This window comes from Crinia signifera, chromosome 3 (assembly GCF_055691185.1).
Source record: "Crinia signifera chromosome 3, ASM5569118v1, whole genome shotgun sequence".
Lineage (NCBI taxonomy): Eukaryota > Metazoa > Chordata > Amphibia > Anura > Myobatrachidae > Crinia > Crinia signifera.
This window is the reverse complement of record NC_139219.1, coordinates 118,623,058-118,644,827: the sequence shown is the minus strand read 5'-3', so window position 1 is coordinate 118,644,827 and position 21,770 is coordinate 118,623,058. Positions and strand designations below refer to the sequence as shown.

Sequence of the window (21,770 nt, the reverse complement as noted above, 5' to 3'; positions counted from 1 at the left end):
TGTGGTGTCATGGCATTACTTTTATATTATACAGGGGGAGCAGCCTGTGGTGTCATAATTATTATTGTACTGGAGAGAAGCCTGTGGTGTCATGGCATTACTTTTATATTATACAGGGGGAGCAGCCTGTGGTGTCATAATTATTATTGTACAGGGGGAACAGCCTTTGGTGTCATGGCATTATGCCATGACACCACAGGCTGCTCCCTCTGTATAATAATAATGCCATGACACCACACGCTGCTCCCCCTTTATAATAATAATGCAATGACGCCACAGGCTGCTCCCCCTGTATAATAATTTGTGTCATGGCATTACTATAATTATATTATACAGCGGGAGCAGCCTGTGGTGTCATAATTATTATTGTACAGGGGGAGCAGCCTGTGGTGTCCTGTCTTTTACGCAAGCCTGTGGTGCCGTGTTCTTTAATTATGCAAGAGAGCAGCCTGTGGTGTCCAGATCGATATTTATGCAGGAGAGCAGCCAGTTGTGTCCTCTTCTATTTGTTATGCAGGTGAGCAGCCTGTGGCAGGGGCGGAGTTTCCGGGAAGCCAGGCAAATTTTCAGTGTGCCGTGTCCCGCATAAGCAACGCTATTCCTGTCGGCAACTGGTGGGGGCATATGTATTGGCAGCACTACTGCTGTTACGACTGGTGTTGGTGTGGGCGTTACGTATAAACAGCGCTACTACTATCAGAAACTGGTGCGGGTGTTATGTATAGGCAATGCTACTATTGTCGGCAACTGGTGTGGGTGTTACGTATAAGCAGCGCTACTATTGTTGGCAACTGGTGTGGGTGTTACATATAAGCAGCGCTACTCCTTTTGGCAACTGGTTTGGGCGTTACGTATAAGCAGCGCTAGTACTGTCAGCAACTGGTGTGGGCATTATGTATAAGTTGTGATACTACTACTGTCGGCAACTGATGTGGACTTTATGTACAGAATAAGTTGTGCTGCTACTGTCGGTAACTGTGTGCGTTATATATATGCAGCGCGTCTACTGTCGTTAACTCTGGGCATTATGTAGGCATATGCAGGTGTACTTGGGGCAATGCGTGGAGCATAATATGTGTGTCGTAATATCATATGGGCATTATGGTGTGCAGCATTTTGTGTAAGGGGCATTACGCTGTGTGGTATAATACATAATGGGCATTACTGTGTATGGTATAATGTGTTATTGGCATTACAATGTAATTAGTACTTTTATATGGCCACGTCTGTTCCCCATGAAGTATCGCTCCTACATTTTGACGCGCGCGTTCGGCGCGCACTCTCCTATTTTGAGTGTGGTGGTGGGGCACACACCAATTTCCTTTCTGGCACAGGGTAGCAAAATGGCTACTTACACCACTGGTTCTGTCATAACTAACCAGGGGGAGAATCCTGTGGGGGTCCTGATATTATACAGGGGAGCAGCCTGTGGTGTCCTATTATTGTATTTTTTTTTATTAATACATATACGAAAAACCTCCATTTAACAATGCCTTATGGGCCTGGGTGCTCTGAACTTGCCCCCCAGGCTAAAAGTTGCCAAGCCAGCCCCTGTTTGTACTTAGTACTATGTTAGTCTACGGAAGCTGCGCTCCGCCATGGATGAGTTACACAGTGTGGAGCTGGCACGGTTTGGATTTCTACCCTGTGCTACATGCACGTGTGAGTCATAAACTTGCCATCGGTAATCCTTATGCCCCGACACTTTAATAACTTATCTAAACTTATCTAACTTATACTAAAATAAAGAGACAGACACAAGTGCTGGCGTTTCAATATGAATGTCAAATTTATTATTGACAACTATTTATATATATTGATCTATAAAAGAGGGTGGCGGCCCTAAAGAACGGTCATAGAGAAAAGAAGGGTAAGATGACATCACACCATTCACACAGCGTTGGTGTTCAACTCTCCCACGCAACCCACCCGTGCGGATGGTGCAGCCCATCCCCTGTCCAAGGGGCATGGGCTCGTGGCGTATCATTGAGGGGAGAGCGCACCCCACTATCCTCATCAGCATTTGAACAAGGACCGTTCTTTACCGCCGCCAAGAAAGGATAGAAAAAAATAGGGAGGGAGGGTGGGGAAATTCGGACCAGAGAGGCAGATCACCTGACCCTCTGGCTATTCCTAACTGCAGGAACTCCTCCCCTGCTCCCTAATTGGCTATTTGCTGCAGCATCATAGCCCCCTTAACAACACAACTTAAAGTGCAGGCATCTCGGATTCCTTCAGCAGTTTATGGCACCTCTAGCTTAATCAGCCCTCGGTTCTCTTAAACTTGCCATCGGTAATCCTTATGCCCCGACACTTTAATAACTTATCTAAACTTATCTAACTTATACTAAAATAAAGAGACAGACACAAGTGCTGGCGTTTCAATATGAATGTCAAATTTATTATTGACAACTATTTATATATATTGATCTATAAAAGAGGGTGGCGGCCCTAAAGAATGGTCATAGAGAAAAGAAGGGTAAGATGACATCACACCATTCACACAGCGTTGGTGTTCAACTCTCCCACGCAACCCACCCGTGCGGATGGTGCAGCCCATCCCCTGTCCAAGGGGCATGGGCTCGTGGCGTATCATTGAGGGGAGAGCGCACCCCACTATCCTCATATCAGCATTTGAACAAGGACCGTCCTTTACCGCCACAAGCCAAGCCTTAGGCTGCAGCACCGCCACCCTAACGCTCAGCACTTCTACCTAACAACTATAACTTCCACTAAAAACCTCTAAACAGGTCGTCCAGGAATATTGCCATTCCTTCGGGACTTAAATGGACGCCGTCCTGCCTATACAGGGAACCCCGCTTATAGACGATGGAGTCATGCCTGATGACACCACCGCTATTCGCCAACAGGTATCGCTGCACCGCAGCATTGACCTTTCTCCGTGCGCCATCCAAGCGGGGCCCTGACCTGGCTGTCCTCCAGACCCGCCTGGGAATCATTGAGGACCAGACCAGGCGGCAGCAGGGGAGCGTCTGGGCTATAATATGCAGGTCCCTGATAATAATTGACCGCAACTCTAAGGCAGTGCATCGGCCTAGATCGTTTCCGCCCAGATGCAAAATTAGCACCTCAGGGACTCCAAAGTCCCGCACTGACCGTAGCAATAGTCCCCGCAACGCTCCCCAAAGCATGCCACGCACTCCCAACCATCGAACCATTCGAGCTTTTGCATGCATACCCTCAGTCAAACTCTCACATGCTTGTGACGCCCAGTGGACAAAGGAGTGTCCCATCACCCACACCGTCTTGACGTCTCTGCGACCTGCAAGATGTAAACAGGTTAGGACGCATGCCATCAACATCTCGCCGCTCTCAACAATTCAATCACACTGGAGAGGGAGAGAAGAGAAAGAAACCGTAGCCGACCAGACCTTGAGGCACACTGCACAGAAAACCCCCGGAGTAAACTATCCATGACGCCATGTCAAATTGTAATTCAGCCGAATTGTGCCCCCGGGGGAAAGTGGACCACCTCAAGACTCCCGCTAAAGTGAGACGTGTACTTATGCGTCCAGTCGGCTACAGTCAGGCAGTTGGACAGATAGACCAGGCCGAATGTATCTGCGGAATGCTGCCGAACGCCATCGACCCAGAGACTGTATCTCTGCGTCGGATTGACCCCCAGCAGCGGCAGATGTGGCCGCCCCAATCCGAAAAGAGTGTGTTCCAAACTCCTTCGGATCAAGGCCAAGCGAGACCAGGGCACGCCCCAAAACGTGGCAGAACTGGTATTTTGTCAATGAGGAACCATCCAAGTGCATTAGCCATGCCCCCGGGCAGTCGGGCCGCAACAGGGCGTAGGCGCTTGCCATCGTCACTGGGCATATCCCTTCCACCGGGCACGGCCGCAATGACAGCCATTGACCTCTCCCAGCCTGGTCCGTCTTGGAACGCCGGACCCGGCACCAAACCAAGTCGACCTGAATTACCACGTCCTCTATCAACAGAGGCGAAGGCCGCTGCCTTGACGGGGCTACCAGCTCGCCAACCCTGAAAGCTCCGTGGAAAGCCATAGCATATGCCAGGCGAAACAGTTGGACCTCATAATCGGAATGACATATATCCCTTACTGCCCCCAATAAAGGAGGCAGCAGGGACACGTCTATGGGCCGCCTGCTATCCGGAGCCACAGGGCAAGCGCGGCGCCAGCCCCTCAAGGCTCTAGACACCACAAAAGACCGGCCGGGGTCCGATCTCCCATACAGCGATGAGAAGAACGACACACCGGCCAAAAGCCATCTCACGGCCGACACAGTCTGCCCCCTGGAGTACAAACTCCACACAAAAGCCTTCATGGCATCACTCGGGGCCTTACCTGCTTGGGATGCGGACAGTCCGAATTGTTCCCATTCCAGCCAGCCAGCTTGGTAACAACGCAGTGTCCTGGGGGCAATAGCCCGCATGGCTAGTTCCTCCATGCCCGCCTGATGACCTGCCAAACATAAGGAGGACAGAGCTCACCACTCAATTTGGAGTCAGGGACCAAAACCTAGCCCAGTCACGTCTGGACAGGGCATCGGCAATCGAGTTGTCCACCCCTGGCACGTGCCTGGCAACAAAATGCAAGTTAATCTGCAAACATTTCAAAACAAGGCGGGCCAACAAACGCACTACCGGCAGCGAAGACGAGCTCTGCTTATTGATGGCCTGCACCACCCCCAGGTTATCACACCAGAAGGTGATGCAGGCATCGCGCAAGCGGTCGCCCCAAAGTTCTAAGGCCATCACTATTGGGAACAGTATTGCATCCGCCTCGCCGCCCGGATACTGAGACGCGCGTGCGACTCCCGCGTCTCAGTCAGATAGAGGCGCCGTGTTGCTGGTGATCCGCCAGCAGCATGCTGCTGGCGGATCGCCAGCAACAACAAGGCCCGATACATCTGTAGGTCGACGTGGGTGAAAGTCGACAGGTGTCTAGGTCGACATGGGACAAGGTCGACATGGGGTTAGGTCGACAAATGTGTTAGGTCGACATGGGTTAGGTCGACAGGTCGCAAGGTCGACATGGGTTTTTTCACTCGGGCCTCCCGTTCACTGGCATCGCAGCAGTGTGCTGTGCTCCTGACTGCTGCTTCTGGTCTCTCACCGCCGGGCGCCGCTGTGCAGCTCCTTGTCTTTCAGCGCCGGCCACTGCTGCTACATGCTCTCCTTTCCCAGCGCTGGTCGCCGCTGCAGCTCCTCGTCTCCTGGCTGCTGCAGAACCCTGACTCACCCGCCACACAGACTTGACAGCTCCAGTTGGGTCCAGCACAGTTCGTACCCGGGGACCGACACATTTTGTTGAACTGGGTTCCCCATGCCAAGCTACCCACTTGCTCTCACCCTCTTTACCCCTCCCCTGCTTGAGCTTGGCTGTGCAACTGCAGCAGCAGGGCCTAGGGGGTAGTGTGCACCTGCCGCCATGCTCAGCAGTGTACACCAAGGCAGGGCTACCTGTCAGTCACTGCCAGGGCTGAGGAAGGCAGGATTACCTGTCAGTCACCGCCATGGCTGAGACGAGCAGGACTGTTAGCACAGCTAGGGAGACTGCAGGCAGGAACGTTACTAGAGCTTTGTGGGCCCCATAGCAAAATCTTGAAAGGCCCCCCGATGAAAAATCGGTTTAAGTAGAAATGACCCAGACTGTAGAAGAATATTCTGCCTCTGAGGCTCCGCTGGCCAACCGCGGTCACCCGACTAAGCTGCCCCCCCCTGCCGGATGCTGCCCATAAAAACATCTGAATGATGCAGGGGGTAGCTTGCTGGGCCCGCAGGCCCCCCAGCAGCGGGGTCCGGGCAGCCCAGGCGGCAGGAGGACCATGGCTGCGACGGAATGGGATTATGCGGTCGACGCGTATTACATCGACGGTTTTTAGGTCGAAGCCGTTAGTCAGACTGTACGGGTTTATCGAAAGTTTATAGATAGACAGTAGCATATGGTCGATCATAGTTAGGTTGAAATATGCAAGGTCGAACGGTAGAAAGGTAGACCGCTATTAGGTCGGCCTGTAAATAGGTCGAACACTATTAGGTCGACCTATCCATAGGTCGACCCCTATTAGATCGACAAGTACAAGGTTGGTCCTAATTGGGTCGGCCGCTGTTAGGTCGAACTGTAAATAGGTCGACCGTTTCAAGGTAGAAAAGTACAAGATCGAACCTTTATTGGTCGACCGCATTTAGATCGACAAGTACAAGGTCGATCATTAATAGGACGACAGCTATTAGGTCGAACTGTAAATAGGTCGACCATTTCAAGGTTGAAAAGTACAAGGTCGAACCTTAATTGGTCGACCGCTTTTAGATCGACAAGTACAAGTTCGAAAATTAATAGATCGACCGCTATTAGGTCGGCAAACGCAAGGTCGCCTGTTTATAATTAGAGCGCATTTCGGTCACCTTACTCAAGGTCCACCGTTAACAGGTTGACATCTTGTAGCACCCATTCATGACGGTAATGACACCCTGCCACCCTCAATACCCCACATTGGCACTCTTTCAACGCTGCACCACCCCTAAGTCCCCCCATATCTGTCTAAATCTAGACGCCATTATAGTCCCCCTAGTCACCCATCAGTCAGTCAACATGTAGACCACGTTGAACAGCAGTATTCTGACTGTGGCACTACAAGTGCCAGAATGACCTGGCACTGCTCAGCACCACACACCCCCATTACACCCTCACCCATGAAGGTCTCCACCCCTGGGATCCCTCTATCTCCCTAGCTGCACCCATAAAATACGGCACCCCTATTCCCGGCTAAATGCAGACTCCCCAAGCCTCCCCATAGAGTCACACAGCCTCCCGTCTACATTCAGACGCTTAGCTCCACTCTAGCGCATTGCCGGGGCCTATCATGACTGCGGCGCCCAGTAGGCAGCTGCCTAGCGTGCCGGGATCTTGGGGGGGGGGGGGGGGGGGGCGCTAAAGTCGGCCTATCCAATATTCTAGCATGTCTGTGAGGGTCCCTGTTGTACTTAATGCAGCTGGCTGCTGTGGAACCTCTGAGACCTCCCCCACACTTTCCCTAGAGGCATACTTCCCTACTTTGGTGCCTAAGAAGACTTACACCGGCCCTGGTGGCACCACAAATGCCAGAATGACCTGGCACTGCTCAGCGCCGCACACCCCCATTACACCCTCACCCATGAAGGGCTCCACCCCTGGGATCCCTCCTTCTCCCTAGTTGCACCCATAAAATACGGCACCCCAAAGCACCCCTATACCGACTAAATCCAGATTCCCCAAAGTCACACAGCCTCCGGTCTACATGTAGACACCCAGCTCCACGCTAGCACATTGCCGGGGTCTATCATGACTGTGGCACTACAAGTGCCAGAATGACCTGGCACTGTGCAACGCTGCAAACACTCAATACACCCTCACCCATCATGGTCTCCACCCCTGGGATCCCTCCATCTCCCTACCTGCACCCATAAAATACGGCACCCCAAAGCACCCCTATACCGACTAAATCCAGACTCCCCAAAGTCACACAGCCTCCTGTCTAAATGTAGACGCCCAGCTCCACGCTAGCTCATTGCTGGGGTTTTATCATGACTGTGGCACTACAAGTGCAACAAAGACCTGGCACTGTGCAGCGCTGCAAACACCCAATACACCCTCAGTAGTGTTCTGACGACGCCTGGAAGGAGTGACTGTACGGCGCAGAGGAGTAGACCCATCTGCAGAGCAGGAGACCCATTGGACCCGAACCTGTGGAATTTCTCTTCTTCATTGTAAGCGCAGAACTCCCTCCTCCTCTTCACCCATAGACACTGTGCTGTATCTAGTTCCCCGCACTCCATTTCACCTTTTACAAACATCTCCATTACACCACAGGTAGTCTCCGGGACCCACCTCTGTTCCCCCGGCCCCCCACAACACCACAGGGTATTCTCCGGGACACACCTCCATACCCCCAACACCACAGGGGAGTCTCCGGTATCCACCTCCAGGGCTTTTTGTAGAGGCGGACAAGCCGTGCAGCAGGCCTGGGCGCCGCACGGCTTGTCCGCCTCTGTTAAACATCCGGGGCGCCCCGCAGTCTCCCCCAACGCCGCCGCCGCCGCCTCCTCCCCTCCTCCTCCTCTGCTGTCCCCATAGGCCTCCACACTGCAGAGGCTGATTTCCAAGGGGAGGGGAGCGCATCGGGCATCTCTCCTTCCCCTCGCTCACTATGTCACTGGGCTGTCAGCCAATCACAGCTCGCAGGCTGGCAGCCAATCAGGAGCCAACCCGCGAGGTATGAATGGCTGATGGCTCAGGTACACAGTGAAGGGGAAGGAGAGAGGCGCGATGCGCTCCGCTCCCCAAGGAAGCAGCAGCAGAGGCGATGGCAGAAGCAGGGGGAGACCCAGAGACAGTGAGTTTGGCACTGTGGGGGCATATATGTGTGGCGCTGTTGGGGGCATATATATGTGTGGCACTGTGGTGGCATATTTGGCACTGTGGAGGCATCTTTGGGACTGTGGGGGCATATGTGTTGCACTGTGGAGGCATAGCTGTCACTGTGGGGGCATATATCTGTGGCGCTGTGGGGGCATATATTTGTGGCACTGTGGGGGCATATATTTGTGGCACTGTGGGGGCATATGTGTGGCACTGTGGGGCATATTAGTAAATGGCAGCGGCGCATGGGGCATAAATGTGTAATGGGCATTACGGTGTGTGGAGTATTGTGTAACTGCCATCACAGTGTGGGGTCTAATGGGCATCACAGTGTGCGACATAATGTGTAATTGTCATCACGGTACCCCCAATACCAAAGGGGAGTCTGCGGGACCCACCTCCATACCACCGGCCCCCCCACAACACCACAGGGTATTCAATGGGACCCGCCATACACCCGCACCCCCCATACTTGATCAAACTGCTCCCCTACACCACAGGCTTAATCTCCTGGTCTCCCCTCATTACACTCTCACATTCTAACCACAGCATGCTCTACACACTTTGTAGTAATTTTTCTGTGCAGAATTTATAGTACCGTTAGGTCAATGTCTTGCTTTATGTCTTTTACTTTAATCCTAACGTTTTATATGTACTGTTTACGTGTCATGCTTTAAAACAGGTGTTGTCAGTGAGCATGACTGGAAAATAATGCAGGTCTCATTATGGCTGACTTTGCATCCATGGTGACGTCTGCATTATTCTTCAGTCATCCCCACTCACCAGTCACTCATGCTGATTGGTGTGGATTAGGCCTTGCTTTTGATTGATGGATTGTTTTAAACAGGTGTTGTCAGTGAGCATGAAATCCATTCGGATGTGTGACATGGCAAAGTGCAGTTATGGTAATTCTATATAAGAATTGTATAAAGAATACAGAAGTGTTTTATTTTTCATAAACAATATGTATATATGTGTGTGTATAAATATATACATGTATGTATGTGTGTCTCTATAATAAAAAATCTATATATAATCTAAAACATTGCTTTTGTCTCTTCAGTTTATTTTTTAGAAATGTCCCAGGAAGAAAGAAGGAGTCTCTCTCTCTCCTCAGAGGAAGAGCAGCCATCGCAACAGAGAGAAGATTTGGATTTACCAATGGCTCAACAAGAAAGAGGTAGACTTTCTCTCTCTTCACAGGAAGAAGCAGAGCAGAGACAAACATCACAGAGTGACAAAGAAGATGACGCTGGAGAAGAAATCGGCAGAGGACCCAACTTCACGGATGAAGAAACGGAGACCCTCATCACTCAGGTAATACATCACTTTGTTCAGCGGTTTGGTCCACAGGCAAGGAGTTCACAAACAAGATTGCCAAGCACGACGTGGATGAAGTTTCACATGCAGTCAGCAAAGAGGGGATTTTCCATAGAACACAGGAAAGCTGCAAGAAGAGGTGGCGTGACTGCAGAAGAGCGACCAGTCAGAAGATGAGGAGTGCCACAAGCTGCAGAAGGATTGGGAGAAGAAGATAGAAGAGTTCTTGACGGTTGTCCCAGAAGAAAGGCCTGGAACCAGTGCACAAGGTTTAGTGTTTTGGTGTTTGTTTTTATGCATATATAAGTGTGTCTATATGGTTGACTCTTAAAGCTTGCAGCTTAAGGAGTCCGAGGGCCTGCAACACAAATTAGATAGACATGCCCTTGCATTTGCTGTTAAAAATCATTCGATATGCGCTGACATGATTTCTGAAGGGCATGCAAATAAAACTTAGTGTACACTAAATTTAATTCGATAAGTCTGTATAAATATTACCTTCTAATACAATTACAAATTGTATTAACTCTAACATAAATTGTTTAAGGTGCTACAAAGGATGCAGCAAAAAAGAAGACGCAAAGGAAACCACGCCGCAGAAGCAGTCCAAAAAATCACACACATGTGAGGAATGCCATTGGTAATTTCGGATGTACCATTTGAAAGAGCTGAAATATTATTATCTCTTATATATTTTGCTACATGTGTCAATCATCCCCAGGAGTGTGTCTATAACGCTGGGCGGGGTCACACATGAAAACTCCACCCACCTAGCCTTATACACACACGTAGCCAAATATATAATACACACATATTGGCCTCTGCCTGCACTACACCCCCCCCCCCCCCCGCAATACCACACACCTATAATGTAGACCCCCTGCGACACATTATACAAGCTCCGCCCCCCACCGGCATCACATGGCCCTAATTGCCTATAAGCTTACCTCGCACCTCCCCATCTCCCCTTAAGAACTAAACCCAGGCAGCCATTGTGGACATCCTCAGTGGGCTCCCAGCAGCACAGCATCCTTCGCCGCCACCCACCAGCATCCATCTCCGCCCGCAGCTCCCACTTCCATGGACAGCCCCCTACCCTCCACCGCGATCTTCCGCCACCACCTGGCTGCAGCCACGGGTCCCACATGGATGACATCACACGCAAGTGGACTGCAGCCGGGAACCTCAGGAACCACAAGTCAGGTCAGTAAGATAGCAGCGCATCCCCCCTAAGTGGTGCATCCCCAGTTGCCCCCCCACCACGGCAGTAATGCGTTATACCGCCGCACAAACCCCTCCCCATGCAATAATGCTCAAGACCAGCCCCGCCCCCTGGTGCTGATGTCTCAGATGGATGACGTCACCCTCAAAAGCACTGCAGAGTGAAACCTGAGGAACCCGAAGGCAGGTCAGTAACACCCCCCCCCCCAAAAGGTGCATCCCACAGATCCCTCACCACCACCCCACTGCCCAGCATCACAATGCTCCCAGCCCAGTTAACGATGCCAATCCCCCCTGGCATCATCTCCACCTTCACCCACCCTCCCCCTCAGCTTATGGCTGCTTCCCTGCTCCACCCACCCGCCTCTAGCTGCTGCCAGCATCTACACCCCCCCACACACATCAGTGCCAGCAACCCAAATACACCCCCCCCCCAACCAACCCCACCAGGAGACCCCAGAAACGCAGAATCCATGCCCGCACCCCACTTCCACACCACCTTCCGGCTGCTTACATGATAGCCTCTCCCAATCTGCCGCCAGCATCTCCTCACCCGCCCATATCCATCTGCACCCCCCCACCCACCTGCTTCCATGCTCGCACCCTCCCACACGCGATCTGCAGCAGCATCTCGCCCAAAAACACCATCTCACCTCCTCTCTTCCATCTCCTCCTATTCCCGCTTTCATACATCTCCTCCTCTTCAGTCTCCCTCTATTCCTCCTGTCCTCCGCCTCCCCTATTCCTCCTTTTCTCCTGTCTGGCACTATTCCTCCTCCTCCTCCCACTATAAATCTTTTTGCAATGATGGACTAATGTCCTAATTGTTGGGAATCTGGATATGTGGCGTGGTACACTGTATTTAGACATGCACCTGTATGTTGCCACTCTTTTGGGTGACACCCCCACCTCCCCCCATCTCCCAACTGTGTCAGTATCCCTCACACTCAGTCCCCCAGTGCTATCATCACCCGCAGCCCCCCCACCCCTGCGCATCTCCCACAGGTGGCACCAGCCGCAACACCCCACCACAATCTCTCACCCGTGTCCATCCGCAGCAATGCCACCAGCACAGCAAACCCCCTCATTTATGGACAGTGTCCCTGCACCCCACAAAATCTTCCAACAGTGCCCACAGCCCTCAGTCTCCCAGCACCATCACCAGCCGCACCGCCCCCAATCAGCCCCCCCCCCATCTCAAGCACAGTGTCCCCATCCATCAGACCCCTTGCAGCCCCCCCCCCCACCCCCAACTGCAATCTCCCACCAGTGTCCATACACCTTAAGTCCCACTCTAGCATCACCAGCCCCCCATGCTCTACAGACAGCGTCCCCAGCCATCAGTCCCACAACAGCATCACCAGCCTCACCCCTACACTCTCTCACCAGTGTCCCCAGCCCTCACTCCCCCAGCACCATCACCAGCCACCCCGCACTCAATCTCCACCCCCTCTAATCTCCAGCCCAGTGTACCCACCCATCACACCCCCACTAGCGTCAACATCCACAATAACAGCCCACCGCAATCTCCTGCCAGTGTCTCCCGCCCTCATTCCCCCACCAACATCGCCATCAGCACTGCAGCCCCCCCCCCACCCCCAGACAGTCTCCCCATCCCTCAGTCTCCCATCAGCGTCACCAGCTACCCCCCCCCTAAAAATTTTCCACAGCCTATCGCCTAACCACAAGACCCGCCGCACCGCACTCCCCAGATCTTCTGCCACTGTCCACAGTCCTCAGTCCCCCAGCAGCATAACCAACCAAACCAAAAACCACTCCTCATCCCCCCCACCATGCCAGCGGATCTCATGACATTGCCCCCAGCCCTCAGTCCCTCTATACCATCACCACCGGCACCAACTCCCACTAATCTCCGGCCACTGTCCCCAGCGCTTAATCACCCGAAAGCCCCCACACCACCCACATGCTGCCATGCACCTAACCAAACCACAACACCCTCATGGCTCAACCCACACCCTGCAACTACACAACCCACATTATCCACAAACCTGCCACTTCCCTTCCCACACCACCCCCAAAGCAGCTACCCCCACCCATAGAACCCCTGCAATAAATACCTTCACTGGTTAAGGGGGCGCAGCGCCTTACGACGGTATGAAGAGCGTACGGAGGGCGCGATGAATCACCTAGTTTAAGTAATAAGCAATAATAACAATTCTATAATGTTTACCTTTTTTTTCCATAAGGATCACCAACGGATTCAACTGCTGAAGATCCAAAGACGGAAAAGGAAATCACGCCGCGGAAGAAGTCAAAAACTTCACACACAAGTGAGGAATGCAATTGTTAATTTATGTAGTACTAACATTTTAATTTAGGAAGTAATATTTGAAAGAGGTGAAATATTAGTGCTTATTATAGAATAGTTGTTGTTATTTAAGTAATGTTTTCCTTTTTTTTCCATAAGGATCACCAACTGATTCAACTGCTGAAGATTCAAAGACGCCAAAGGAAACCACGCCAAAGGAAGAAGTCCAAAACATCACACACAGGTGAGGAATGCCATTGTTCATTTATGTTGTTCTAACATTTTAATTTAGGAAGTAGCATTTGAAATAGCTGAAATATTAGTACTTATTACTTAAATAATAACAAATAGTCTGTAATGATTACCTTTTTTTTAAAATAAGGATCACCAACGGATTCAAAGACAGCAAAGCAAGCCACGTCGCAGAAGAAGTCCAAAACATCACACACAGGTGAGGAATGCCATTGTTCATTGTTCATTTATGTAGTACTAACATTTTAATTTTTGAAGTACCATTTGAAAGACTTGAAATATTAGTGCTTATTACTTAAATAATAACAAACTAGGTGATTCATCGCGCCCTACGGGCGCTCTTCACACCATCGTAAGGGGCTGCGCCCCCTTAATTTGTGAACATTTGTATATGAGAAAGATGGTTAGAATTGTATGAAAGATGGCCTGTATTGCAACTTGAGTTATAGGTGAAATGTGTTAAATAGAGAGCATATGATTTGGAAGGGGGTGTGTATTGTTTTGTTTAATTAAAAAGCGGTTACAGAGTAAGATGTACATTGATAGTGTGGATGGTACAGTGACATTTGTGGGTGTGGGGGCTGTGTGTGCATGTTGTTTAGGTGTGTGTGCAATAATATAGTAGGGTGTTTTTGAGTCAGCGGCTCCCCACTGGCGGAGGTCACGACACAGGAAAACAGGAGGCTGGGTATTGATAGGGGTGTGTGGACATAAGGGGGACTAAAGAGGAGGGTGGGAGATACTGTGCAGCTTCTGCCAGTGGGTGAGGGTCCAGTGTGGCAGTACAGGAGTACAGGATGGTGGCCCTGAGTCAGTGTCTCCTCCTACTGGGTGGGAGTTAGGGTACATGAGAGCAGGAGGCTGGGCTATGAGGCATGATAGGGGCATGTGGCAAAACAGCGTCAGCGACTCCCCAGTGGTGGAAGTTACGGTTCAGGAGAGCAGGAAGCTGGGTAGTGATAGGGGTGTGTGAGTATACGGGGGACTAAAGAGGGGCTTAGGGGTGAATTGTGGAGGGCGTGGGGGGTGCCGTGAATCAAGGGAGGGAGGGGGCGCAGGTGTCCGCGGATCGCGGGTGAGGGCAGGGGTCCGCAAAGCGTGGGAGGGGGCGTGAATTGCGGGAGGGAGGCTTGTGAATTGCGGGAGGGGTGTGTGTGTGTGTGTGGGGGGGGGGGGTGCGCGGGGGGTCCATGAATTGCGGGAGGGGGGGGCACGGGGCGCGATAAATCACCTAGTTGGTTATATATTCTTGTAGAAGGATGGTAGGATGTTGCTGTCATTCAGAAGGCATTTACATAAACAGTAATAGTAGCAGTAAAAGATCTGACTTAAAACACCTACAGTAAAACAGAACAGGTGTTATATATTATACAAAGAATTGGTTGATGATGTGTAGGTTTACGTGCACATAGTTGTCACTGTAAAAAAATTGCTACAAGAAAAAATCAACACAGAAAGGTCAACACATGTAAATGTTGACATAAATGTGGCACTTCATTGGTGTCCATGTCGACACATGAGAATGAATATGAAAACATTCAAAAAAGAAAAATAAATCTTCAAAAACTCATGTCAACCTTTTTCATTGTCGACCATAGCCGTGTCAGTGTTTTGCATGTGCCATTTAATCCTGGGGTTGCCGTGAATCGCGAGCGGGGTGGGGGGGAGGGAGGAGGTGAGGTGTGTCCGCGAATCACGGGCGGAGGGGTCGGGGGTGGATGCCGTGAATTGCGGGGGGTGGGGTGTGGGTGCCGCGAATCGTGGGAGGGGGGGACGCGGGGGGTTGCAGTGAATCGTGGGAGGGTGGGTCGCAGGGGCGGGGGGTTGCCGCAATGACAGGGGGGGGAATCGCGGTAGGGGGGGTCGCGGGGGGTGGGGGGTACCGCGAGGAAGGGGGGGCTGGCACAAATCGTGGGAGGGGGGGGTCGCGGGGTGCCACGACTCGCAGGAGGGGGGGTGTCACGGGGTGGGGCCGCAAATCGCGGGAGTCGCCGCGAATTGGGGGGGGTGTGCTGTGAGTCGCCATGTCAGTGTTTTGCATGTGCCATTTAATCGTGAGGTTGCCGTGAATGGGGGGGAGGGGGAGGGACACATTGTTCTGTTTCTGGACTTTCATCTTAATTTATGGATTACCATCACCTGTGCTTAAACACCTTTCTTATCAATTACCCTGTTTAAAACAGGTGATGACAATCATAAATTAAGATGGAAGTCCACAAACAGAGCATTCATGTTGGGAGGTATGGAGGTGTGGGGCGCTCACCTGGTGTGTCTGGTGAGTAGCTGTGTCTTTGCTGTGTAACATGTGAGTCAGAGGCTCCACCCAGCGTTACAGCTTCAGACACACTTTGAGTGACAGATGTAGCCAAATATATAAGAGATAGTCTGTAATGATTACCTTTTTTTTAATAAGGATCACCTATGGATTCAAAGACAGCAAAGGAAACCACGTCGCAGAACACGTCAAAAACATCACACACAGGTGAGGAATGTAATTTTTAATAAATGTTGTACTTTTAACATTACGTACGTACCATTAGTTAATGTTTGAATATTACAGCTGCTGTTGAAAAGGTCAAGAGAAGGGTTTCTTTCAGAGCATTTCAGAAAGAAACCACAGCAGCAACAGTTGAGATGCCTGGTAAGCCATGGTCATAAATAAATTCACCTTTTCAGTACAAATATTTCTAAACACATTATCAAATAATTTTGTTATTTTTCAATTATAGCAACACCAATGGAGGCAATCGAAAGTGTCCCTCTGCTTCAGACATCGTTGCAAGACGTTACAATGCAACAAGAAGCTGCAACACGGAGCCATCCTCTTGAGGATCAGCATGTTTCACCTCAAATACCGGAATCTGCACAACAAAGTTAGAATTGAACTCCGTAAATAGGTATGATGGAAAAATGAATATTACATAAAATAAAACTTAAATTTGTATTATAGATTCACAGCAAACTGCCATTCTGGAGGCTTTGAGGCACTTGGAGGAAAGAAGATCTGAAGATGCTGAAAGGAATGCGAGTCGTTTTGACAAGATGGAACAGAGCATCAATCAGATGAATGCAACCATCAGTCACAAACAGAGGCAATGGTATCGATTCGTCTATACTATGATGAACTTGTGGCATCAAATGTAGCTGTGGTTGGACATTTACAGACAATGCAGCAGAATATTGATGACATGACCACAACACAGAACCAAGAGAGGGAAGGACAGGTGACTCTGCAACAAATGAGTACACAACTGACTCCAGGCCAACCATTCAGTGCAATGGCAACACATGCAACAGATTCTACAGTGCATGATTATGTGGCAGCAGCAGTGCAATGCCAATACCAGCATGATCTGTACAAGCCTTCAGCTGATGACAGAAGAAAGAAGATCTTCAGCCGCACAAGTTCATGGACTCAGACAAACTTCACCATCAACATAATTGATTGATCCTGATTGGTATGCTCGACAAGAGGAAGCTGAAAGGGCATACGAAAGAAGCCATCAAAGACAGAATTAAATGGAGCAGGCTAGACCACAAGGACAGTTGATGCAGTCCCTAACACACCGTCGTGTTTGGGATAGAGCACTTGAACTGGTATGGCAAGATGTAGCGGAGGAGGAGCAACTCCAAAGAGCACAACAGGAGGCTGAACGTTCCGGAGCCGAAGAGGCTGAGCGTGCCAGAGCCAAGGAGGCGGACCGGGTCAGAGCCGAGGAGACTGAGCTGGCCAGAGCAGAGAAGGAGAAGTTGGATCGATTAACAGAAGAAATGTGGAACAGAGCAGCAAAGGAAAATGAGGAGAGAGTCCAAAGAGAGAGAGAGGCAGCCATAGCCCAGCAGAAGGAGCAGGAGGACATGGGCCAACAGGAAACGCAGGTGAGCATGTGCCTGATGGAGATGTTGATGACACCACAGAAAAAACGGAAAAAGAACAACAGCAGCAGCAGCATGTGGCCGAAGGAAGTGAGGAGCAGCAGGTGGTCAGAGGACCAAAGGACAAGGTGGTCAGAGCCACAAAGGAGGTCATGGCTGGAAGAATGAAAAGGAGAAGGCTGACAGAGCCAGGGAGGAGCATGCTTGGAGAGTGGTTCACGGAACCAGAACAAAGGCCAGCAGAAGGAGCAGACAGACACGGCACAACAGAAGACGCAGGCGAGTATGTGCCTGACAGAGATGTTGACGACAGCACAACAAATCCAGGCAAGATCATAGCAGCAGCATGTGGCCACAGGAAGTAATAAGGAGCAGCAGGTTGTCAGAGGAACAAAGGAAAAGGTGGCCAGAGCCACAACGGAGGTCAAGGCAGGAAGACCAAAAAAGCCAAAGGCTGGCAGAGCGCAGGAGGAGCTTGCTTGGAGAGTGGTGCATGACAAGAAAGAGACAGCACAGCCGAAGGAGCAGGCGATCAAAGCTCCAAAGGTCAAGGTGGTCAGAGCCCCAAAGGAGGTGAAGCCGGGAAGAGCCCCAAAGGTGGACCAGGTGGCCAGAGCCCCAAAGGCGGACCAGGCGGGCAGAGCCCCAAAGGAGGACCAGACGGGCAAATCCACAAAGGAGGACCATTTATTTACTTCCTTTTGTAGGGTAAATCAATCTGCTGAATAATACTTATGCATGATGATTTTATTTCCATTACAAAATAACTTTGTTTCCATGAAGGCTCTAGTGTCAATAACTCACACTTTCTTTCAGGAATCACGTTCATCAAGGCTCTGCACCTCTGCCACACTGAATATTCGTCAAGCATCAAGGGGTCCAGTCTGCAAAGAGAAGATGGGCTGGCATAAAGCTTTCCAGTGCTGCGGCAGAGGGTAAGTTGCCTCATGCTTTCTTCACAAGGCAAGAGTGATGTAGGGCAAGAAGCAAAGACTAGGAAGGGACAGATAGCAGAGGGTTGAAATCTGTGTCAATAACTCACACTTTCTTTCAGGAATCACATTCATGAAGGCTCTGCACCTCTGCCACACTGAAGATTCGTCAAGCATCAAGGAGTCCAGTCTGCAAAGAGAAGATGGGCTGGCATAAAGCTTTCCAGTGTTGCGGCATAGGGTAAGTTACCTCATGCTTTCTTCACAAGGCAAGAGTGATGTAGGGCAAGAAGCAAAGACTAGGAAGGGACAGATAGCAGAGGGTTGAAATCTGTGTCAATAACTCACACTTTCTTTCAGGAATCACGTTCATCTAGGCTCTGCACCTCTGCCACACTGAAGATTCGTCAAGCATCAAGGGGTCCAGTCTGCAAAGAGAAGACGGGCTGGCATAAAGCTTTCCAGTGCTGCGGCAGAGGGTAAGTTGCCTCATGCTTTCTTCACACGGCAAAAGTGATGTAGGGCAAGAAGCAAATACTAGGAAGGGACAGATAGCAGAGGGTTGAAATCTGTGTCAATAACTCACACTTTCTTTCAGGAATCACGTTCATCAAGGCTCTGCACCTCTGCCACACTGAAGATTCGTCAAGCATCAAGGGGTCCAGTCTGCGAAGAGAAGACAATGAGGAGGCTGGCATAGGGCTATCAAGGGAGCTGCATCAGGTAAGTTTCTTGCATCAACACACAAGCAAAGAGGGTACACTTTTTGTAGGAAAGGGGGAGTTAGGGAAAGGTGGCTTGGAAAGTATAGAGGGTCAGAGGTAGAAGAGAACCTGGCAGGAGTAGATATGAACTTACCTTTTGTTTTTTTCCTTTTGCTTCACGTCCATCACAACAAATCCAGACGGAACAGGAGAAGACATCCGCACAGAAGCGTGCAAGGGTTCAGCCTGGGAAGAAAAAACAATGAGGAGGCTGGCATAGGGAGCTGCATCGGGTAAGTTTCTTGCATCAACACACAAGCAAAGAGGGTACACTTTTTGTAGGAAAGGGGGAGTTGGGGAAAGGTAAAAGGAGATGGTAACAGGGACAAATTTTGAAACAAGAGACTATATTGCCAATAAGTAACTTACATTTTGGGGGGGGGGGGGGGTAGCATCCTTCAAGCCAAGACCATCCAGGAAGAAGAAGTGAAGACGTCAGCACAGAAGCGTGCAAGGGTCCAGCCCGGGAAGAGAAGACAATGAGGAGGCTGGCATAGGGGCTATCAAGGGAGCTGCATCGGGTAAGTTTCTTGCATCAACACACAAGCAAAGAGGGTACACTTTTTGTAGGAAAAGGGGGGAAAGGTAAAAGGAGATGGTAACCGGGACAAATTTTGAAACAAGAGACTATATTGCCAATAAATAACTTATATTTACAGAAGCTTGCAAGGGTCCAGCCTGGGAAGAGAAGACAATGAGGAAACTGGCATAGGGATATGAAAGGATGATACATTGGGTAAGTTTGCTTTACTTCCTATAACTTCTTTTTTTTTTAAATATAGAAATATCAATGTGACCACATTTAGGGCCTTATTCAGATCTGATCTAAGTACAATATTTTTCAAAAAATGGGTAAAAGCATGTGCATTGCAGGTGGGGCATATGTCACATGTATAGATTTATATTTGTGTTATTTTGTTTCTGTACAGGGTAAATGCTGACTGCATTATTTTTAATCCAAAATTTAGATTGCATTTTCAAAACACTCAACAATCAAACAATCAGATCTAAATAAGGGAATTAATGGTCATTTTTAAAACCAGTGATAAGAAAAGTCAAATACAGTGGTGTGTGTATATAGTGCGAGACAGGATAATGGGCCTCATTCAGATCAATTCGGTACTGTGTGCATTCACACGCAGTACCGACGTTGCGCGTTTGCGCATGCGCAGGCAGGTATCTGCGCATGTGCAGGCGTATGGTGCGTGCACCCACGGCTACCTTTCGCTGGGCGTTCTCATGGTAATGAGGCAGTGACGCGGGTGTGGGGGGCGGGTAGCTGACATCACCGGATGTCAGCTGCCCGCCTATATCCACGCCAGAGTGCACGCAAATGTAAGTAACTGAAAAGTCACTTATATATGCGTGCACGCTAAACATAATTCGATGGTCGGTGACCATCGAAAGATGTGGGCGGTTACCCGAGCCATGCGAATTGATATTTATGCAAAACATCAATTCGCAGCTGATCAGGCAAAGCCGCACTTTAAGGGGGCGGGGGGGGCAGTCGTTCGCCGGGCGGGGTTTGGTGGACTCGCAGCCTTGCAATTCAAACGGAATAACCCCCCCATATGTCAGGGACTGTGTCACAATGAAGAACACTGCTTGAAAGATTGGTCAGCTGATGTACCATTTCTATATGCGTGTAAAAATTTGGGACAAGAACCATCAAGTATTAATGCACAAGTTAAGCAGGCCTATGCAAGATTTTTGTGTAATTTACTTTCTTTTGTTTTGCAGCTCATACATTACAGAAGAAATGAAGTATATGAAATACATGATCCCAAAAAATGATTGAATATCATTTTGAGAGCAAATGCAGACCCAGAATTAAAATAATAATAATAATTATTATTATTATAATTAACAGTTTCTTATATAGCGAGTACATATTCTGCATGTCTCACATTAATGTGAATGAAACAATGGGTGACATTTAATATAGATCGTTGTTGGTTTTTTGGCGATTTATATCGCTAAAACGGCCGTTTTTTTTTTTTCCCCCAAATCGACTACTTAATGGGTGCCGATTTGCGGCATAAATCGCACTTTTTGCCGCTAATTCGCACTTTCTGAAGTGCCGATTTACAACATCGCATCCAGATGTTTTCCCATTGAAAAAGATACAAATCGCTAATTTAATGTCTGCCACATTTGGAAATCGGCAGCAAAGTGCGATTTCTGCCCAAAAAAAAAACAGACCAAGTCCAGGGTGGCGGTTTGCAAAAAATCGCCACCGTTTGAGCAAAGAAACGGTTAAATCTCTCACAGGTGACCCACATACCACTTACTAACTCCCCTACATATACTCCCACATGATTATGGACACCTTTGAGGCTGTTTGAGATGGACATTTTGCACAGTGGACTGGGGGTGCTAGTGTGTGAGCTGGGCCGTTTGGAGGAGCTACGCAGGAGGGATGCTGCTGCTGCCCACCAGATCCAGGTACCCCGACCACTCCGTGCTTCGTGTCGGTACAGTGCTAGGGTGTACCTGGACTCCCTCTCTGATCAACAGGTGGTGGACATGTTTAGGTTGAACCGACAGAACCTGTTGAACTTATATGAGCAGGTGAGAGATGATTTGGACCCTTGTGGGGGGGACAACTATGCAGTGTCTGGGCTGCAGAAATTAATGTGCGCCCACCACTTGTTTGCCACAGGCTCCACTCAGTCTGTGAGCTCATGGGCCATGGGGGTGTCACAAGCCACTTTCTCTAAACATTTTTCTCAAGTGTTAAATGC

At 49.8% G+C, this 21,770-nt stretch overlaps 1 protein-coding gene across 1 annotated transcript; it reads left to right on the top strand.

The window, feature by feature from the left end:
* Nucleotides 1–9,553: 9,553 nt before the first annotated feature.
* Nucleotides 9,554–20,894, top strand: LOC146062902 (uncharacterized). Its single transcript, XM_083174910.1, has 17 exons — nucleotides 9,554–9,709; nucleotides 9,867–9,981; nucleotides 10,260–10,336; nucleotides 13,141–13,224; nucleotides 13,362–13,446; nucleotides 13,585–13,653; nucleotides 15,868–15,936; nucleotides 16,015–16,095; nucleotides 16,184–16,327; nucleotides 16,405–18,038; nucleotides 18,147–18,265; nucleotides 18,385–18,503; nucleotides 18,623–18,741; nucleotides 18,861–18,985; nucleotides 19,167–19,259; nucleotides 19,686–19,762; nucleotides 20,767–20,894. Exons 1-10 carry the CDS (start codon nucleotides 9,554–9,556, stop codon nucleotides 16,596–16,598), a joined length of 1,074 nt encoding a protein of 357 aa, XP_083031036.1. The 3' UTR covers nucleotides 16,599–18,038; nucleotides 18,147–18,265; nucleotides 18,385–18,503; nucleotides 18,623–18,741; nucleotides 18,861–18,985; nucleotides 19,167–19,259; nucleotides 19,686–19,762; nucleotides 20,767–20,894.
* Nucleotides 20,895–21,770: the final 876 nt, after the last annotated feature.